The sequence below is a fragment of the Canis aureus genome, chromosome 3, assembly GCF_053574225.1.
Source record: "Canis aureus isolate CA01 chromosome 3, VMU_Caureus_v.1.0, whole genome shotgun sequence".
Lineage (NCBI taxonomy): Eukaryota > Metazoa > Chordata > Mammalia > Carnivora > Canidae > Canis > Canis aureus.
Genome location: NC_135613.1, coordinates 69,838,100 through 69,859,134, shown reverse-complemented (window position 1 = coordinate 69,859,134; position 21,035 = coordinate 69,838,100). Strand labels below are relative to the sequence as shown.

At 48.0% G+C, this 21,035-nt stretch overlaps 1 protein-coding gene and 1 long non-coding RNA gene across 3 annotated transcripts in view; both read right to left on the bottom strand.

The window, feature by feature from the left end:
* Nucleotides 1–2,418: 2,418 nt before the first annotated feature.
* On the bottom strand, nt 2,419–7,522 carry LOC144305591 (uncharacterized). 2 transcript variants are annotated; one of them, XR_013372612.1, is made up of 3 exons: nt 7,472–7,522; nt 6,908–7,010; nt 2,419–2,577 (listed from the first exon to the last, which is right to left on the bottom strand). It is a non-coding gene; the product is annotated as an uncharacterized LOC144305591 (long non-coding RNA). The 2 variants fall into 2 exon arrangements; XR_013372610.1 differs by lacking the exon at nt 7,472–7,522 and adding an exon at nt 7,389–7,470.
* Nucleotides 7,523–15,950: 8,428 nt separating this feature from the next.
* Nucleotides 15,951–21,035, bottom strand: part of HTR3B (5-hydroxytryptamine receptor 3B) — a 58,178-nt gene continuing 53,093 nt past the window's right edge. The window contains exon 9 of the mRNA XM_077893572.1: nt 15,951–20,580. Coding sequence (XP_077749698.1) covers nt 20,330–20,580 — 251 coding nt within the window. The 3' untranslated portion in view covers nt 15,951–20,329. The remainder of the gene's footprint in view (nt 20,581–21,035) is intronic.

The following is a 21,035-nucleotide window of genomic DNA, read 5'->3' as shown; positions in this document are numbered from 1 at the left end:
GTCACATTATGACTTTTTTTCTCTGTCTAGATCTTGGTCCTTGGAATGCCTGGTTCTGATCCACTCCACCAACAGTCCTTGTCATTTGCCAAGCACACTGTGTGCCAGGCACTGTTTAGCACACTGTGCTAAACACTTTATCACATTTAATCTTTATTTCCTATGAAGATGTTATGATTCCCATATTGCAGATGAGAAAATAAAGGCACAGGGAAGGGACACCTGGGTGGCTCAGTGGTTGAACATCTGCCTTTGGCTCAGGTCATGATCCCAGAGTCCCAGGATCGAGTCCCACATCAGGCTCCCTGCGTGGGGCTTGCTTCTGCATCTGCCTGTGTCTCTGCCTCTCTCTCTGTGTGTGTCTCATGAATAAATAAGTAAAATATTTTTAAAAAAATTAAAAATTAAAAAAGGCACAAGGAAGTTAAGCAACCTGTGTGAATTACATAGCTGATAAGTGGAGAGCGTGGTGTTAGATCCCACAGACTCGAAAGCCCGGGTCAGTAACTGCCTGATGCCACTGAGTCCCAGAACATTCGGTAGAATTGAGACCCAGGTTGATTGGACTCTGGATCCAATCCCATGTACGGATGGGGGTCCCAGTCCTGCCTTGATTGCTGTAATTGAAAAGACAGGCTCATTGGGCTTACTCTACATAAGGCTGCAAATTAAAGATATATATATATATCTTTATATATATTATATATATTAAATATATATATATATTTAATTTTTATTTATTTATGATAGTCACAGAAAGAGAGAGAGAGAGAGAGAGAGGCAGAGACACAGGCAGAGGGAGAAGCAGGCTCCATGCACCGGGAGCCCGACGTGGGATTCGATCCCGGGTCTCCAGGATCGCGCCCTGGGCCAAAGGCAGGTGCCAAACCGCTGCGCCACCCAGGGATCCCTAAAGATATTTTTATTAAAGAGTAGTCGTGAGTAAGAATACATGAAAACTTTATGGACCCTTATGTTTTTTGTTTTCCCCAGTACAAAGTGGATTCAGAAATACTCCCCTTTACCATCCTGATCCCAATATAGTAGAGCCAGTCTCTGCAAATATGCCAGGTTATGGGACTTCACAATAAATTTGGGACCAGGAACCTCTGCAGCCCCTCCTGGTATGGAAGTGATGTAGGGGTTTTGGGGTGTAATATTACTCTGTGGAGTCTGGGTGCATGGGGTGGGGCTTCCTTAGGAGGAATGGAGTTTTCTTATCATCTGTCACCTAGAGAAGAGGCCTTTTCCAGTCCTCCCAGCAGACAGGATGGGACTCCTGAAGGAAAGGGTGCAGTGAGGCCCTTTGTCTCAATATTGACCCCAAAGGTCAAGATGGCTGGATTTGTCCTAAGGAGCTCATATTACTACCCCGACCCTCCCCCCTCTGTCCCCCATGCTGACAGGCAAGGAGGAGAAATGAAGAAACCCAAGCAAGGGGCCTGTGAAGTTGTGCTGCTCCTCTGGGATTCTCTAAAATATTGTGGGGACACGAGGAGGAATTTGACTGGTCTAGGACACCTGAGCACCCTGAGCCATACAAGACCAAGTATTTCAGTTTGCAAATACTCCTTTGCTTCCTTCCTCTGTCTCTTCGCTTAATATGTGTTAGTGCAGGGATTCCCAGCCTTCATCCACCACACTAAGGGGTGGAGAAGGAAGGGGGCTTGGTTCCTGAATAGGCCAGTATGGCCGCAGCAGCAACGGTCTGGGAGAGACACGCACCCAAGCAAAGTGAAACCCAAGGGACCGTGCTGGGCTGCTTGGCTCCCCGGCCCACCTGCCTAGAGAACCTCCTACTGTGAAACTCTGCAGATTCAGGGGCCTATCTTCACAAGGGAGGTGGCAATCCTTCACACAGGCTATGTGGGAATCATAGGTATGAGACACAGCAGAGAGGCAGGCCTGTCTTGCCTCTCTCCTGCCCTCCCCTCCTTCCTGGCACAGGAGGCTGGAGGTCTCGTTCCACATCCGTGCAAGTATCCAAGACCTGGATGCTCCAGCTTCTGGAGAATATCTCCTTCTTATATGATGAAGCTTTCCCCTACCTCATTCCTCAAATCTCCATCAAATTCTGTTTGTTGGTCACAAACAACAGAGCCAACTCCAGGGTGGTCTCCAGGGTAGGAAGCCACCCTGGAAGGTGCATCTAGAATTAGCAAGCTGGTAGCAGAAGCCAGGCCTTAGTGTGGCTGGCGATGGGTCATTAGCCCAGTGGTCACCCCACAGCTAGACCTGGAGGCAGAAGGTTCTTTGGCTTAAATTTCTCTTTTCCTTGAGCTCTAATTTCTAGAGATGAAGGGATGGGAGAGGTCTTTTTTCCATTCCCTTGCTTCTGGGAAGATTAGTGTCTTAATATATCGTTATTAGTATTTTCTGAAAATTTTTCAAAGAAAGAACCCTCACAACCCCCTTGGGATTCCAAAGCAAAGTCTCCTCTAATATTAAACTTTAATTGCACTTGGTACAATTTGAATCATTTCCTTTCATCCTGTAGAAATGAGTTCCATCTCCTCTCCATTCTCTCCATTGTCTCTGAGAGGTGGTGAGAACATTGTGATCATTTCTGGGCTCATCCTAAGGCAGAGAATAAAAACGTTTTACCAACCTTCATATGGTTCTGCATGTCTTATAGTGCATTTTCCTGCATGTTCTCTCTTTCACTTTGATGCTCCCAAGAGCTCCCCGAGGTAGGTGACAGTGTCCCCATCTTATAGCTGAAGAGCCCCCACTCTGAGACACGTAGCGACCTGCCCAAGGTCACTAAGTCACTCAGTGTGGCTGAGCCTGGTTTAAATAACCTAAACCACAGACGTCTGGTGGCTCAGTGGTTGAGTGTCTGCCTTCGGCTCTTGCCATGATCCTGGGGTCCTGGGTGGGATCGAGTCCTGTATCGGGCTCCCTGCGAGGAGCCTGCTTCTCCCTCTGCCAATGTCTCTCCCCCTTTCTCTGTGTCTCTTATGAAGTAAAAATAAAATCTTTAAAAAATAAAATCTTAAAAAAATAAGAAATTAATAATAAAACCATAAGCCAAGCAAGGGTGCAGCACACGTGAAGATGTGATTCTCTCTTCTACGTTTTCCAACCGGGGGAAAGAGAGAAGAGAGAAGCACAGCAGCCTGCAGTGGTTATTGCTTTAGGGGCCGTGAGATGTGGGTCTGGGGACACGGTGGGGAGAGAGACATTTCTCTGTCTACCCTGTTACGCACTTAAATTTTGTATCTTGTAAATATATCATCTTTAAAAAAACAACTAGTTGGGTTTTTAAAAGGAAGCAAGGGGAAGAACGGACTACAAGCTGGCTCTAGTCCTGCTTCCCTTGTAAACACCCTGTGTGGCTGCGGGCGAACCGAGCTGCCTGGGCCTCAGTTTTATCAGCTACAAAATGGGAATAAAGGAATAATTGCTCTGCCTACTAAATTCACCTGTCTACCAAATTCATGGACTCTTTCTGAGAGTAATCCAGGTCAGTAATTATGAATCTGGAATGGAATCAGCATCCCCTGGTTCAATCGTGCACGCCCCCTCCCAGATATTCCAAGACCGGCTCCCTCTTCCCCACGACAGTTATAAAAATCATTAATTCATGTGTCATGAAAAAAGCTCAGACACTGGAGTCAGACTTGACCTTAAAGCTCGGTGGCTCGGTTTACCAGTCATACGAGGACCCTGGTCAAGACACCTAATGCGGCCAACCTGAGTTTTCTGGAGCTGAGAGTGGGGATAACACATGTATCCCCCCAGGAGCTCGGGGGGCCTTAAGGAGCGAGGGAGCCAGGGCACGAGGACAGCACCCCACACATAGCAGAGACTCAGAAGCTATTAGTTTTCCTTCCCATTATAAACAAAAGGGATCAATAGAATGCATAAATAAATGAAGTAATGGCTTGCGAACTCTCTAGAAGAGTTAAATACAGCAACGGAACCTGGACTGGACGGGGTGGCTTCGGAGCAGCTGGCCTGCAGCCCCAGAGGGGAGGGAACTGGGAGGCAATGGTGCGTCTGTGAGCCATCACCTGCCCCCAACGTCGAAGCCCTGTGCCCCTTCTGCACGGGGTTGTCACCGTCTCACACCCAACGCCGGTGTGTAGATCTTGTTTATCATCTGTTTCCCCCACTAGAATGTGAGCTCCGTGGAGCTTTACTCAGGTGTAACTGAGAAATAAAAATTGTGTACATTTGAAGTGTGCAAAGTGGTGATTGGATACACATATGCATTGTGAAATGATGACTACCATCCAGTTGATGAGCATATCCCCCTTCACAACATTATCTTTTTGTGTGTGTGAGAAGGCTTAAGGTGTACTCTCTTAGCAAATATCAGGTATACAATACAGTGTTGTTGCCCGTAACCACCAGGCTCTACACTAGATCCTCAGGACTTGTTCATCTTGTAACTAAACGTTTGGACCCCTGAACAATGTCTCCCCAGCCCCCAACCCAGCCCCTGGCAGCCACCATCCAGTCTATTCTCTGCTTCATGAATTTAACCTTTTTTTTTTTTTTTTTTTTATCCCACACAGAGTGATACCATACAGTATTTGTCTGTACTGTCTGGCTTACTTCACTTGACATAATCCCCTCCAGGTGCATCACATTGCAAATGGCAGGATTTCCTCTTTTAACGACAGAATAATAAATACTGCATTGTATGTATAGACCATATTTTCTTTGTCCATTCATCCATTGATGGACACTTAGGTTGTTTCCAATCTTAGTTACTGTGAATAGTCCTGCAAGGAACATGGGAGTGCAGATATATCTTCAAGTAGTTATTATACCCAGAAGTGGGATTTCTGGATCATAGGGTAGCTCTATTTTAAAATTTTCTTTAAAGATTTTATTTATTTATTCAGGAAACACAGAGAGAGAGAGAGAGAGAGAGAGAGAGAGGCAGAGACACAGGCAGAGGGAGAAGCAGGCTCCATGCAGGGAGCCTGACGTGGGACTCGATCCTGGGTCTCCAGGATCATGGCCTGGGCCAAAGGCAGGCACTAAACTGCTGAGCCACCCAGGAATCCCCATTTTAAATTTTTTGAGGAACCTCCATACTGTTTTCCACAGTGACACAACTGATTTACATTCCCACCCACAATGCACAAGGGCTCCCCTTTGTCCGCATTCTCACAAATATTAATTTTTTTCTTTTTTGGTAACAGTCATTCTAACAGGTCTGGAGTGATACCTCATTGTGGTTTAGATCTGCATTGCTCTGGTGATTAGTGAGGTTGAAAACTTTTTCATGTACCTGTTGGCCATTTGAATATCTTTTTTAGGAAAATGTCTATTCAGGTCCTTTGCCCATTTTAAAGTCAGATTATTATTATTATTATTAATTATTATTATTATTACTATTATTTTGCTAGTGAGTTGTATGAGTCCTTTATATATTTTGTACCTGGAAATTTCATCAGATAGATGATTTATGGGTATTTTTTTCCCATTTTGTTGGTTGCCTTTCAATTTGTTGAGGGTTACCTTTTCCGTGCAGAAGACTTTTAGTTTGATGTACCCCTATTTGTTTAGTTTTGCCTTTGCTGATTGTGCTTTTGGTATTATATCCAGAAAATCATTGCCAAGGCCAATGCCAAGGAGCTTTTTCCCTATGTTTACTTTTAGGATTTTTATGGCTTCAAGTCTTACATTGAAGTCCTTAATGCATCTCAAGTTAATTTTTGTGAGTGATGTAGGGAAGGGGCCCAGTTTGGCATGTGGATAGCCAGTTTCCCTAACACCATTTATTGAAGAGATGGTCCTTTAGGAGCAGAGGTTTTTATTTGTTTTGTAGATTGTCGAATTTCTGGAACCTAGAGGAGTGCCCATCACATAGTAGATGCTCAATTAATATTTGTGTGTAAACAAATGAGTGGCATTAGTAGAAGGGAAGAAAAATGAGGCCAGTTAGCAAAAGTCATCTCTACCCTGGAGCTCTCCTGACCTTCCTGGAGCAGGGGTTGGGGGGGCAGGTAGCTATCAACGAGGTTATGAGGATGCTGCCAGCCTAGTGCTGGGATCCTTGGTCACCTCCTCTGGTTCTGGGGATATATTGAACACACTGCCATGGTCCTACTGTGGGCACAGCTCTGGTCTGTTACTCTCTTGGGCAGTGACACAGGGCGGCTTGGCTGGCTACCAAGTGGCTTGGAAAGTAATGCATTTCTTGGAATGGGGACCACCTGGGTCCCTGAGGTGCCACTAACTGGAGAGAGGAAATGCTCTGTGACATAGAGCCTATGGTCCTGTGTGAATAGATGGAGAGATGGACAATGGGGAGACGGCAGGCATGGGAGAAACTCCAGCATTGTTCCTAACAAGAGTGAAGCAGTGAGACCCCACAGGACTCAGGCTAAGGAGTGATCTTCCCACACCACCCAATAGAGAGGCAGGACCCAACAAGGAGGTCACATGGCCCTCCTACTTCAGAGGCCACTGTCTCATTCCCCTTGACATTTATGAGAAAACAATCTGCCTAAAGCAAGGTCTTCAACACATCTCAGCGGACACAACCTGTCCTTGTGTCAACGTCCTCCAGAGTTAGAGACACCAGGCTCCCTTTGGCCTTAGAAACTATCTAGTCCAGCCTCCGTCTGGCACCCAAATCTCTATGACATCTCCCACCAATGGTCTCTCAGCTTTTGCTTGCACACCTCCAGTGATGAGGAGATCTTTCATGACAATCCATTTCATTTTCGCAGAGATCTTTCTCATCCTGTCCCCCAAATGTGTTTCTCTAAAGCTTCTGCCCACCCAGTGCTATCCTTTGGGATATTCAAAAGTCTAATTTTTCATCGATACCAGGCCTTCCGCCATCATGCCTTCTCTTGTACAGGCCAAACCCTTCACGTCTGTCAGCAGAGTGGATCAGGAAGGACGTGGACAGGGAGAGAAGAGGCTGTGGATGACTCACCTTGGAATCTGCAGGTGTGTGCCATCTGCGGGGGGACTGAGCATGCTTGATGGAGTCCCCTGAATGGATGGACGAGTGAGTGAATCAGTGCAAGCTTCTCAATCTGTAAGTGAGGAATGTGAATCTCAGGGAGGCTAAGTGACCTCAGCAAAAGCCCTGCAATCCCCAACCCTGGAACTAGCTCCTAGTTCAGAGGACTTTCCAGAGTTCTATACTGGAGTGTTCAGAGACGTGGTTTTACTGTATTTTCTCTCTTTTCAGGTTTGGCCTGGTTAGCGCCACAGAAGTAGCCCACTTGGCTCCTGTTCCCTCTCTGTGCTCACTTGCTGTGGCCCTCCCACCATTCTGTCCACTCCACCTAGAACCTTTGCTCTCGATCTTTCCTCTCCCCAGAGCTCCCTTTTCCCAGGTGTCCACTTGGCTAATTCCTCCTCACCTCCTTCAGGGTGGACACAACCTGTCCTATTCAATGAGACCTCACCTGTTCAATGAGACCAATGCTGACTAATCCACTTAGTACTCTCACCAGCCTGCTCCCACCTGGGCACACCTGACCCCTCTTACCTGGCCTTATTTTTCCTTTTGTTCTATAGTTCTATCACCTCCTAACATTCTATGTGATTGACTTATGATGATTCCTTATTGTCTGTCTCCATTGATAGAATGTCAGTGCCATGAAAGCAGGGAGCTTTGGGGGTTTTGTCCACTGTTATATTCCAAGTACCCAGAATAGTGCCTGACACCTAGTAGGGGATCGATAAATATTTATTGAATGAATCTCCTACTTGGGAGAACCTGGTAGGGCCCCAGGTTTGAATCAGCTCCCACAGGACACAGTAGGTGCTGAATGCGTATTTGTTAATTTTTAAAATTTTATTTATTTATTCATGACACACACACACGCACACACACACACACACACAGAGAGAGAGAGAGAGAGAGAGAGAGAGAGAGAGAAAGAGGCAGAGACACAGACAGAGGGAGAAGCAGTCTCCATGTGGGGAGCCTGACGTGGGACTGGATCCCGGGTCTCCAGGATCACGCCCTGGCCTGAAGGTGGTGCTAAACTGTTGAGCCACCCGGCTCCCCACATATTTGTTAATACATGGATTAATTGATTATATGACAAGTCTTTGCTGCTCTGTAGCACTGTGTATCATGTGCTGCCTACATGGTTGAAGGGACAGATGTGTCACAGGCTCTTCTGGGGTTGCCCTACAGGTCCCACCATGGCCAGGGCCTAAAGGATGCCCCATGAGAGATCTGTGGAGTGCAGCTGGTTCGTGGTTGCTCTTTGGCTTTCCAACCCAACAGATGCCGCATGTGGTAGGCTGGGTCATGGCCCCAAAGAGCCTCAGGTCCTAACCCCTGGAACCTGTGAATGTTACCTTATACGGCAAAAGGGAGTTTGCAGAGGTGATTGTGTTAAGGGTCTTGAAATGGAGAGATTATTCTGAATTATCCTGATTGCCCTACATGGAATCACAAGAGTCCTTTTAAGAGAGAGGCAGAGGAGGTTTGATGATAGAAGAGGAGAAAGCCATGTGGAGTCAGGAGGCAGAAACCAGAGATGAGCTTGGAAGGTGAAGGAAGGAGCCCTGACCCAACATGCTCTGGTAGCCCCTAGAAGCTGAAAGAGGCAAGGAAACGATTCTCCCTTTAGAAACTCCCAGAAGAACCAGTCCTTCCAACATCTTGATTTTTACCCAGTGACCCTGATTTTGGACTTCTGACCTCTAGGACTGTAAGAGAACAAATTTGTGTTGTTTTAAGCCAATAAGTTTGTGGTGATTCGTTATGGCAGCCCCAGAAATCTAATACACATCATTCTATAGGCAGCTCCCTGCTTCACTGCCACCAGCATAAACCTCAGGTATGCTTTTCACATCACCCAAACCGCAGACCCTGGGAGACCAAGGTTGGGGTAGGGGGAACGCCACAACGTCCTGAGTGATTTCACCCCGGTAGCCTTGTGTGGTTCCCAGTAGAGCCACCCATTTCCTCCTCTAGAGCTCTCCAAGTGCTGTAAATAGGCCCTGAAGCGTCTTGCTGGCCTAGAGTAGCTTTTCAGAGCGGACCTTTCAATCTCCTGCTTCCAAGTATTTAATTAGTCCTAAATGAAGAGTCCTCCAAAAGCGTACAGCACTTTTGCACATTTGCTGACATAATCGCATTTGCTGTTGCCTCTGATCATCATCCTGGAAATGTTCCTTTCCTTCTGGATCCCCCGGAGGTGGTTTTATGGGCACTGAGAGTAACAGTGTTTTTCAAAGCATGAACCCTCATCTCCTGGGAACTTCTGAATTCTATAGCGAGATTTGTCATTCCACAGAGTAATGGCTGAGTTGATCAGTCCAGAGTATTTCTGAACCCCACACATGATCACCATGTTTCCATGTTTCCAGGCTTGGGATTCTTGTGGACTATGTTCTGTAGTCAGCATGACCACCCTGAAAGGTAGAATTGTTATTCCTTCCTTACAGATGAGGACACTGGGGTTCACTCTACTGTGGGAACCCATCAAGCATAAGGATTAGAAACTGGATATGGTTGTCATTAGTGTTATGCTCCAAATATTCTGGCTATCTCCTTCTCTGGGTAGTTGGAAAGATTGCCATTACTGGCGACATGGTGGTTGAGTGGGTTGCATGATGAGGACAATGGAACAATGAGTTAGTTTGTGAGTAGAAGAGAGAGGTATGTCTTCCAGGCCTATCGTGACCCTTTGAGGTCCTTTCCCTCTGCCAAGGTGACTGACAGTGTCCCAGATAGAAGCTGTTCCATCAGTCTGGGTTTCAGAGAGAGGACATGGCCCAGAACTGGAGCTGGCCTATGGTGGGCACCCAACATGCTGTAAGCCACTAAGATTTGGGGGTCCTGGGTCACCATAGCATAACCTAGCCTCTCCCAACTAACCCAGTTCCAATGTCAGCTCTGTGACTTTTTAGCTCCATGGCCTTGTATGAGTCCATTAGCTTCTCCAGGGCTTGGCTGGATGGAATCTAGCACAGAGTTCTGGGGATGAATGAGATAAGACGAGTAAGATGCTTAGTATTAGGGCAGCTCCAGTGGCTCAGCGGTTTAGCGCCGCCTGCAGCCCGGGGTGTGATCCTGGAGACCCGGGATCGAGTCCCACGTCGGGCTCCCTGCATGGAGCCTGCTTCTCCCTCTGCCTGTGTCTCTGCCTCTCTCTCTTTCTCTCTCTCTCTCTCCTCTCTGTCTCTATGAATAAATAAATAAATAAATAATCTTACAAAAAAGATGCTTAGTATTATGTCTGTCATGTAGTAAGTGCTCAGTAAATGAAAGTTGTAGTCCCTATTGTTACTACTGTTATTATTATAAATGAAATTAATTATCCAGAGTCCCTGAGTTAGGAATGGTTGGTAGGGTGTGAGAAGAGGAAGACACCATACTTTTTTGAGCAACTATTATGTCTTTTATGCCTTCAGAGTCTTCATTCTGAATGTTGGACATCAAAATCCCTGTATTTCAGATGAGTAAACTGAGGTTCAGAGGATTATTTAAGTTGTCCAGCATCATTAAGTGGTGGAACCAGAATTTGAATTTATGTTTGGGTGACTTTCTCCCTATTATCTTCTTTATCTTCCTTGAAAGAGAGCTCACCCACCCTCTTGCTCTTTTGGTGGGAATGCAAACTGGTACAACCACTCCGGAAAACAGTATGGAGGTCCTCAAAAAGTTAAAAATAGAGCTACCTTACGACCCAGCAATTGTGCTACTAGGCATTTACCCACAGAATTCAAAAATACTAATTCAAACTGATACATGTATGCCAATGTTTATAGGAGCATTATCTCTAATAGCCCAATTATGGAAGCAGCCCAAGTGTCCATCGATTGATGAACGGATAAAGAAGATGTGAGATATATATATATATATGAGAGTGAGTATAATATTAATCAGCCATAAAAAGAATGAAATCTTGCCATTTGCAGCAACATGGATGGAGCTAGAGAATATTATGCTAAGTGAAATAAGTAAGTCACCAGTCAGAGAAAGATAAATACGATGTGATTTCACTCATATGTGGAATTTAAGAAACAAAACAAACAAGCAAAGGAAAAAGAGAGAGAGAGAGCAAGACAAATCAAGAAACAGATTCTTAACTCTAGAGAGCAAACTGATGGTCACCAGAGGGGAGGTGGGGCATGGGGATGAGGGAAACAGGTGATGGGGATGAAGGAGCGCGCTTGTCTTGATGAGTACCAGGTGATATATGCAAGTATTGAGTCACTTTATTGTACACTAATATAACACTGTATGGTTACTCACTGGAATTAAAATAAAAACTTAAAGGAAGAATTCCCCCAGTGCCAGGCACACGTTACCCCCTTAAGCCCCACCTCCCCCACTCCACCCTCCAGCCAGCCCCATTACTTTCCCACATCAGCTCGGCTTGTCAAGGGCTCCAAGATGCCAGCCTTCTGCAGCCTCCTCCTCGAATCTGGACCGTGCGCATCCTGATTTGACCTGCAGGAGCCCAGCCTCATTTGGGATCCCTCCTCTGCCTTCACCTGCTTCTCTTTGCCTGGCCAGGGGAGCACATGGGGTTCTCAGGATTCTAGCCTAAGACAGCTTGCATACCTTCTAACCCCAGGGCACTGGGGCTGGAGCCTCCTGCCCAGCAGGATAAGACCTCAAGGGAAGCACACTGCACTGGGAAATAGAAGAGCCTACATCTCCTCTGGGCTCTACATTGAGAATAATAGTCTCTTACCTTTGCAGCTTCAACCCCCAGGAGCTCATTTAGCTCTGCTATGCTCCTGTGACAGGGAGGCCAGCTGCTACTACCACCATCTCTCCATACACAGAGATACTAAATCCACCTAGATACCGAATTTCTGGATGCTCTGTGAGATAATCCTGAGTTCAAATCCTACTCTTTCATGTACTCATTGTGTGATATTAGGCAAGCCACTTAACCTGTGTGGCCTCAGTTCCTGTATTTTTTTATCCTACTGTAAAAACTAAACTGGATACAATATGAGAAGTCCTCATTTGTAGAGTGACACACAGTAAGTGCCCCACAGCTAGTGGCTATCCGTAATCAGCATCATTACCATCATCTTTATCATTATCTAGGGTTTATTGTTATCCTGTCCCAGCCTCATCTGCAAAACGAGAGTTTGAAACAAGCTGGTCTAGTTCCCCTCCAACTTTGAGTGACCACCTCAAACACACATGCACATGTGCATGTACATAAAGGCACACACACATGCAAGCACATATGCTGCCCAACGAGGCAGAACAAGGGGCCCCAAGCCTACAAAGCCAAAATGACAAGCCTGGGCTTCCTCCGTGTCAAGTTCAGGTGGCAGGGACAGTGCCATGGTGGCTGAAAGGGAAGAGGGTAGGGAGCAAGGGGAGGTGGCCAGATGGAACAGCAGGCTGTAGAGAGACCTGGGGCCTTGAGGGGAGCCCCAGAGCCTTCCCCCACTCCCCGCAGGCCTGGAAGCAGTGCCCCATAAAACCTAATGGATATGTGAAGTATCAGCATAAGGGAAGGTCTGGGAGGCAGAGAGAGCTCTCATCCCTCCCAGGAACCAGGGCTGAGACACAGTGGCGGAGTGACAGGCCACTTGCAGCCTTGGGGACCTGGCTGAGCAGACAGTGTAGGCTCCATTGAGTGGAGGGGGGCAGGAGCTGTGACAGCAGCATGGCTTACCCTGTCACCTGGGTTCCTCCCCTCCCTACCCCCATACCTAGGGCTTTGCTGGGAGAAAGCGACAAAGCCTTCCCCAACTGTAGCCTGGCTTTCCGGAAAACGGGCGTGCCTGGCCCTTCACCTGTATTCTGTGTCCCCAGTGCTCTGTGCCGGGCTCATCCTGGACGCAGGAAGGATGACCGTGCTGGGGTCCCTCCAGTCTCAGGGCCATCTCACTGGATGCAACAAGCTCTGGGGAGAGGCAAAGCTTTGGATCAAAGAGCTACATCTCTCTGGGAGGCTACTTTGTTAGAGGAGGCTCCTCCCTGAGAAGAGGGAGTCACACGACTGAAGTCCCTTGAGATACCATGGCCTGGACCCAGCAGGCAGGAGGGCTCGGCGGTTTGCCCTGTGCCCCGGGTGGGTTCCAGGGGAAAGGGGTCGCCAGAGCATTGCTGCCGGCAGCCTGGCCCTCCAGAAAAGAGGGTGTCTGCTGTCAGGGGAAGGAGGGCCCTTCACTCCCTTCTCCCTTGGATGGCACACACAGAGCCATCTCCGCCATCTGCCCACAGCCTATAATTCAGCCGCCCAGCTGCACCGAGTGCTTGACTGCTCTGATTGCGGGGAGGCCAGATTACTGAGTGAGCGGGTGATTGGCAGGTGCCCTGCGGGCCCAGCTGCCCAGGGAGCAGAGGCGGGATCCACGTGACGCCGAGCTGCCCACGAACCCCAGCTCCCAGGCCTGCCGTGAGGCCCCCTCCAGGAACTCCCATGTGTCCCTGACCATCATTCTTAAGTCCGGGCTTCTGCAACTGCAGTGTGCAGACAGGTCCCCTGGGATCAGGTGAGAATTCAGGTTCCTGATTCAGTAGGTCTGAGAGGAACCAAGATTCTGCATATCTAACAGCTCCCATGCTGCTGAGAATGCTGATGCAGAGACTATACACTGAGTAGGAGATCTTTAGAGTTTATGTAGCTTGTGTGTGTGTGTGTGTGTGTGTGTGTGTGTGTATAATCTCAATCTGTCTGGGCTCTGGTAACAGCCCTGTGGAAAGGTGGTGAATAATAATGATGACGATGATGTTGATAATTGCTATCACTCTTCATGCCTCCGGTGCAAGGTGCTGTGCTTAGCACTTTATAAATCTTACCTCATTCACTCCTTACAACACCTCGGTGATAGCGCTCTTTTTTCAGAATTTACAGATGAGAAGAAAAACCTGACATTCTGAGCTAACTCAGTTACTTGCCCCAGGTCGTGAACCTCATGAGTGGTAGCATTAGAATTCAAGCTCATCTCTTCTACGGCAGCCCCCCCCTCTAGCCACATACAAGGTTAGCAAAGATGAGCCTCTTTTAAGAAGCCAGGGTCAAGGGTGCAAGCTCTGGAGTTAGCGCGTGCCTGACTCTAGCAGGATCCCCAAAAGCATGGAGTCTGGAGCCAGGCTGCTTAGACTTGAATCCTAGCATTGCCACTTGCTAGCTTAGTGATCTCAGACAACGTACTTAACCTCCCTGTGCTTTTAGCTTCTTCAGCTGTGAAGCAGCAATGATAATACTAGGGTTATTATGAGGATTATATACACCATGAGGTCTCATTACACATACATATCTTGTAATATATATAATCTTCACAATAACCCTGGTATTATCTATCTATCTATCTATCTATCTATCTATCTATCTATCTATCTATCATCTCTCTATCTATCATCTATCTAAAGAGATTACCTAGAGAGAGCAGTTAGAGAGTGTCTGGTGCAGATATGAGTGATGTTGAGCACTAGGGAAATGGGAATATTGATACAATAGAAACTATTACTTAACCACGTTTTTTTAGCATGTGCTGGACACTTTTCTAAGCATTTGACATATGGTCACTCATAATTCTCCTAGGAATGCTATAAACTAGGTGTAATATTAATCATATTTTATGGACAAGGAAACTGAAGGCACAGACTTCAATGACTTGCCCAAATCACATTGCTAAGTAGTGGTAGAGAGGAATTTGAACCTTGTGTGGTTCATCCAACACATGCTGCCACACTAACTCTTTACTATGTGTCAGGCCCTGTGGTAGGTACTGGAGCACAGCAGTGAGCACGATAGACTCCCTGCTCTCCTGAGGCCAACACTCTCGGGTCCTAGAATACTATCACCTCAGCACTCTGCACGGTGCTTGGCACATGACAAAGCCTCAATAAACATTAGCTCTGCTTCTCCTCTTACCCTCCTCTCTCTCCTGGGGCGGCCATCACCAATGGATCACTGCCTTCTTTCCCACAGAACCCACTTAGGGCCCCCAAACCTGTCTCAAAACAGCACTCCAGGCAGCCTCTACCAAACCTTTGGGTTTGCACGGAGGACAAAACCATGTCAGCTCTGAGCAACCATCCTCTAACAGAACAAATGAATGCTGGACTCCAAAGCCCATGCTGTCCGCCCCCTTGGGAGGAAGCCACAAGGTTCGGAGACAGGGGTGCCGAAGGCCTGTACAGGAAAGAGCTGAGAAGCTGAGATTAGTCAGGGAGGTGGGGAGAAAAAAAATGCCCACAGCACCTCAACTCTCTTGCTCTTGGCCTGGAGGTCTCCAGAGAGGAGGTCCTGAGCAGGGTGACCAGGAGCAGGGTCTGATCAGGGTCTGGCCAACCATGTGCAGACCTGGTCCCTAGGGACACTGAGTATCACTGATAATCCCATGAGGCCCAGGTCTTTGGAGGCTGGCACTAGGCTGGGGGAATGATAGAGGGGCCAAGGCAAAGGGGGAACAAGGGGCTCTCCCCCAATCTGGAATCTGTTGCCTGCCACAGAGCCCGCCCACTGCCCAGCAGTGCATTCCCACCCCTGCAGAAAGCCTCACTGCAATGCCTGCTTTATGGCCTCTGCCAAATGAAGCACAAACTTAACTACATCACCCCCCCGACAGGACAGGGGAGGGGGCTGGAGGTGGCACACTGGGCTGCCTCAGCCCCCTAATCTAATCACTGGCGTGGGTCATTTCAATTACGGACACCAGAGTGTGGTGGGGGACCTGGCTGCTCATAAAAGCCTCCATGCTGTTGCTCAGCTAATTATGAAGCTCTTACTGTCTCAGCAGGTAAATAACTCAGGACTGAAAGGTTCGGGCTGCTGAGATGGAGCATGAGCCAGGGAACAGGACAGGGAGATGCCTGGGATGGGAGCCCGGGCACAGATGGGGTCGCAGGGAGGGAGGCACAGCCGTCTGGAGGGAACAGGAGAACTGGGGTCTCTGCCCTGGGACGATCACCCAACATCCAGGAATTGGGGGAGGAATTCCCTATCTTAAACACAAGATTGAAGTTTTCTAGAAACCTCAGCGCCACACCGTTGGATAAAAATTTCAGCTCCACCTCCTTTTGCTAACCTTGTCTTTTTTATTTTTATTTTTTAAGATTTTATTTATTTATTCATAAGAGACACAGAAGTAGAGGCAGAGACAGAGGCAGAGGGAGAAGCAGGCTCCTCACAGGGAGCCTGATGTGGGACTCGATCTCAGGATCCCGGGATCATGCCCTGAGCCCAAGGCAGATGCTCAGCTCAACTGCTGAGCCGCCCAGGCGTCCCTAACCCTGCCTTTATGTGTATATTTAGGTCCTTGGGAAGGGAGAGGGCACCGGGGAGCCAGGGGCAGTTCCATGTTGGCTGTCCCTGGGGTTGGAGCTGTGATCTCTTTGGTTTGCTTCCTGGTCTGACCTGTCCAGGCTCAAAGCTGGAGCACAGAGGCTGGCCGGGTCATGAAGGTGTAAGGCGAGGGGCTCAGCTTTCTCCACCACAACAGCTCCTCCCCTGGAGGACACGCAGGGAGCCAGAGCTCCCAGCTATGGGCTGTGCATGGGGCGGCAGGCAGGCTGTGGGGGAGCACGGCAGCAGCTCTGGAAGCTATTCTGAGATCCAATGACATATAAAATAGAGGGCTGCCTGTCTAGCCTGGGTGCTTAGCTCAGCCTTTACTCTCGACGTCAGCGAAGTCCCCAAAATTGGAGCTGCGATTTCTTGGTGAGTTCTGAAACTACCTTAGATTCTGGGAAACGGCAGATGGTCGGAGCATTCACAGCTGGGAGAATCCCATTTTTGCTCTGTTCCTCAGTTTCCTTCCTCTGTGAAACAGGAATCGTGAAACTTGTAAGCATTTGGAGGAGCCGAGCTGAAGCTGCTCTGTAAATAACGGCTGCGGGCGCCTTGTCTTCCTCCCTCTGCACAGGGCCTCTGGGCCCTGGCTGCCAGGTCGAGGTCACGGCCACTCGGTGCTTGGACGGAGGTCCAAGGCTTCCCTCCTCAAGGGCTGCCTCTTCCAAGCAGACATAAAGAACCTGGAGACGTTCTCCGGGGAGGAAGCGAAGGGGGGCTGCATGGAGAGTGGAAGTCCCACCACCCACGGCCCCTGCTAGAAGGCCTGCGACGGCTTCAGTCCTTGGCCTGTGGATCCTGGAATGAGGGCGCCTGCAGGGAGAACAAGAGCCCGTAACTGGACTCTGATTGAAGTACTGGAACAAGGACCTCACACCACAGACTTAAGACGAAAATCCATCTGTTGACAGCAGGCAGGTCTTGTTGTTACTTTGGGATGTATCATCTACTTTTCAAAGTACCACTAAATACATGGCTTCACTCTGATCCTCAGAGTTCTGTGATTTGGGTAGAGTGAGTCGGAGCAACCCCAATGCCAAATAGGGTAATTGAAGCTCTGAGAAATTAGCTCCAGGTCCCCTGGCTAGATAGTGATGGAGCCAGGACCCAAACCAGGTGCCTTCTCCAGGGACAGCTGGAAAGGAAGGAGACTTGGTAGTGAGGAGCTCACGGCAGGCCTTTGCCCCTCTAATAACCGAGGAAGTGAAGAGCAATCTAGCAGGTGGTGGCAGCAGGTAGAGGCAGAGGAGGCCAGGAACAGAAAGGAGGAAGTGAGGAGGGAAACAGGTGGAGGTTTGCATGGACACTTCCTGTTCACAAACTTCTTATGTTCCTCATTTCATTAACAGCAGCAGTGGAATTTCATGGACAATTGGCGTTGAGCACTAACTGGGAGGTAATGAGAGAGGGAGGATGCAGGTAAAGGCTGTTTGAATTTAAATTCTTTTTCTTTAGGGGGAAGGGGAGGTAGGTTTTTTTTAAAGGCAATTTTAGCGCCGCAAAAAGTTCCTAGCAAACAGCTTTGGACTTTTGAGTCCTCCACTGACAGCATTAGGAGTGCTGATTCTCGCTCAGCCTACTGTGGTCTACCCAGCAAGCTCCTGATGGCTGCCCTGACAGCAGGCAGAGGGACGCAGGAGGACAGGGAGTCTGACCTTGGGGCGACTCTCCCCTCAGACCTGGGAAGACACGCGAGAAATGTGTCCAACATCAGCAGTGAGCTAGGATGAATTGCTCTGCAATTGTTATTGCACAGCTGCCATGAGCAAAACTCTGTGTGGACCCGGGCAGAGATGGGACAGAAACTAGAATTAGAAAACGGGGTGACTCTTCCAGGAGTATGTGGTCTGTGTGACAGGTGATGCACATACACATGTACACACACCCCACACATGTACACATACCCAACAACACACACCCCAACACACACATATCCACACATACACAGCACACATGTACACACACACCCCACGTCACACACCTCTGTACACACACGCATATAAATGCACATGCACAGCACACATGTACACACAACACACTCATGTACACACAACCACAACACACACCTACATACACATGTGTATACACCACATGTAGACATGCATCCCACATCACACACACACCTGTGTACACACATGCATACACACGTACATACCCCACAACACATACACCTATGTACACACACTCCACACACGTAGGTACACATAAACATAGGAGGCCATAAAATATTCAAAGGAGGAAGGATATAGAAGAGGATAATACCAAAGATAGAGAGAAGGGGACAGAGTCATGAGATGATCAGAGGAAGAAGGTGGGGGAAGGCTGTTCTGAGCAGGGTCCTTAGACGGAGTGGCACACAGATTGGTGAAACAAAAGAATATGTCAACTAGCAGCAGAGGCTTGGGTGGAATGGCAAGCCGGTTAGGCTAGACGGAAGCCTCCATAAAAAGAAGCAATGCGAAATGAAGAAAGTCGAAATAAAAGGAAGGAAAATCTGTGGAAGACTTGAGCTCTAACCTTAGAATTCAAGCTATGGGGCCACGGGAACTGTCATAAGATAAGCTAGTTGGTGCAGATTTGGCTACTAGAGAGTAAGAGCCAGAAGTTGATGAGTCACCCAAGTGCCCTGTGACTCTAGGGCTCTTCTGTCTTAACAAGTAACTGTGGGCATAGAGGGAAGGTACAGGACCATTGGGACTGTCATGGTTAGTTTTGTGTGTGAATTTGGCTAGACCACAGGACCTAGATATTTGGTTAAACATCATTCTAGGTGTTTCTGTGAAGGTATTTTTTATATGAGATTAACATTTAAATCAGTAAACTTGGGTAAAACAGATTCCCTTCCAGAATGAGCCTCATCCGATTAGTTGAAAGCCTCAGTAGTAAAACACGGGCTACCTGGAATAAGTGGGAATCCTGCCAGCAGACACTCCTGCCTCTGCTTTGGACTCAAACTGTAACTACTCTGTGGGTCCCGGCCTGCCAGCCTACTTGCAGATTTGGGACTTGTCAAGAGTCCACAGCCATGAGAGTATTATGGACTGAATCGTGTTACCCACCCTCAAATTCATGTTGAGGTCTTAACCACCAGTACCTCAGAATGCGTATCTGGAGTAGGGCCTTTCGAGAGGTGAGGTTAGGTGAGGTTATTAATGTGGGCCCTAATCCAATAGTTGGTGTCTTCGTAAATGGAGGAAATTCAGATACAGATATGAACATGCACAGAGGGAAGGCCGTGTGAGAACACAGGGACAAGGCAGCCATCTGTGGGCCAAGGACAGAGGCCTCAGAAGAAGCCAACCCTGCTGACACCTTGATCTCAGACTTCCAGCCTCCAGAGCTGTGAGAAAAGGCATTTCTGTTAAAGCCACAAAGTCTATGGTGTTTTGTTATGGCAGCCCTTGTAGACTAATAAAACGATAGTGGATTATAATCTCCTTGAACCCAAGGACCATGCATGAAGCCTATTCCCCAGCTCAGGGCCTTACACATACAGTGTGTTGGCTAAATGTTGTGCTAGATTGGGTCTGATGGGATTGTTACCCGGCTTCTCTCCAACAGTGATGTGGTGCAGGGGAAGAGATGCTCATCTGAGACACCGGGAACAAGAGCTTCAGGACACAGATGTGCCTTGAATCTTGCACCCTGCTTTGTGCGAGATTGTCCTTGGGAATCGAGTCAAGTGAAGAATGACATACTTTGTATTCTCTGGTCTGCCTAACATAACACCTAGGACTTAACTAACACTCAGTAAAATGAGTCATTCAGTTTACTGAATGACCAAGATAGAACTGGGAGATGAAATGATCTTACACTTAAAAAACAAAAAACAAAAAAAGCTAAACTGTCAAAACATGTATGTATGTAATGTACCTAGACATTTTCTGAAAGAAATTCCTAATGGTGGTCACTTTTGGGGAGAGAAATAGAATAAGAAGGCAAGCTTCTTTTTCACTGTATACCATGAGATATCTGGACATTTTTGTCATGAATACATTCATCCTAGGTCATTCAGTACCTCAGCAGGTGTGAACACCTGCACTGCAACAAGAGGTGAGGAGCTTTTTAACCCATTATGCTCCATTCCCTCCTCTCCACAAAACCCATTAGCCTGCCCTGAGTCTCCACGAGCTGCCCCACAGGGCCCAGAGGGAGCACAGGGTGATGGCATAGAGCCCCAGCATGATGGTGTAGGCTTGAAAGAGCAGTCGGTCAAAACGTTCCAGGAGGGCCAGCCATTTAACCTCCTGTTGGTCTGACTGGTCCCAGGTTTGGAAGTAGGTGCTGATGGATTTAAGCTGGAACCAGACTTCCTCCAGGGTTCCTGTTGGGGCCAGGTGCTCTCGACAGATGGGCTCTGTGTGAGAGAGGAAAACATCCTAGGTGAGCCAAGGGCTCCCAAAGCCCCCTGGGCTTCCCACTGGAGCCAATGGAAGCCAATGGAAGCCTTGGTAAGCTGCTTACCAAGGAAGGTTTGTGGGCAAAACAGGGTGGCAGATTGGGTTGGGGTTGGGGCCTCCCCTCCGCCTGCTGATGGGAGGATAGGCTGTGCAGAAGGAAGCAGAGCTGTGTTGTGCAGAAAGGACATCTAGGCTAGATCCATCCAGGAGATTTTCCGAGCTGGGGGCCAGCCCCACTGACTCAGTTGGAGCTTTAGGGACTGGGATGATTATTTTTGTTTAATTGTGATATAATTTACATATGACATTAGATTTCAGGTGTACAGCATAATAATTATATATATATACCAAAATTATGTCTTGAACATAACCCTGGCACAGCAGGTGGGTGGTAGGTAGAAGGTCCCCAGGT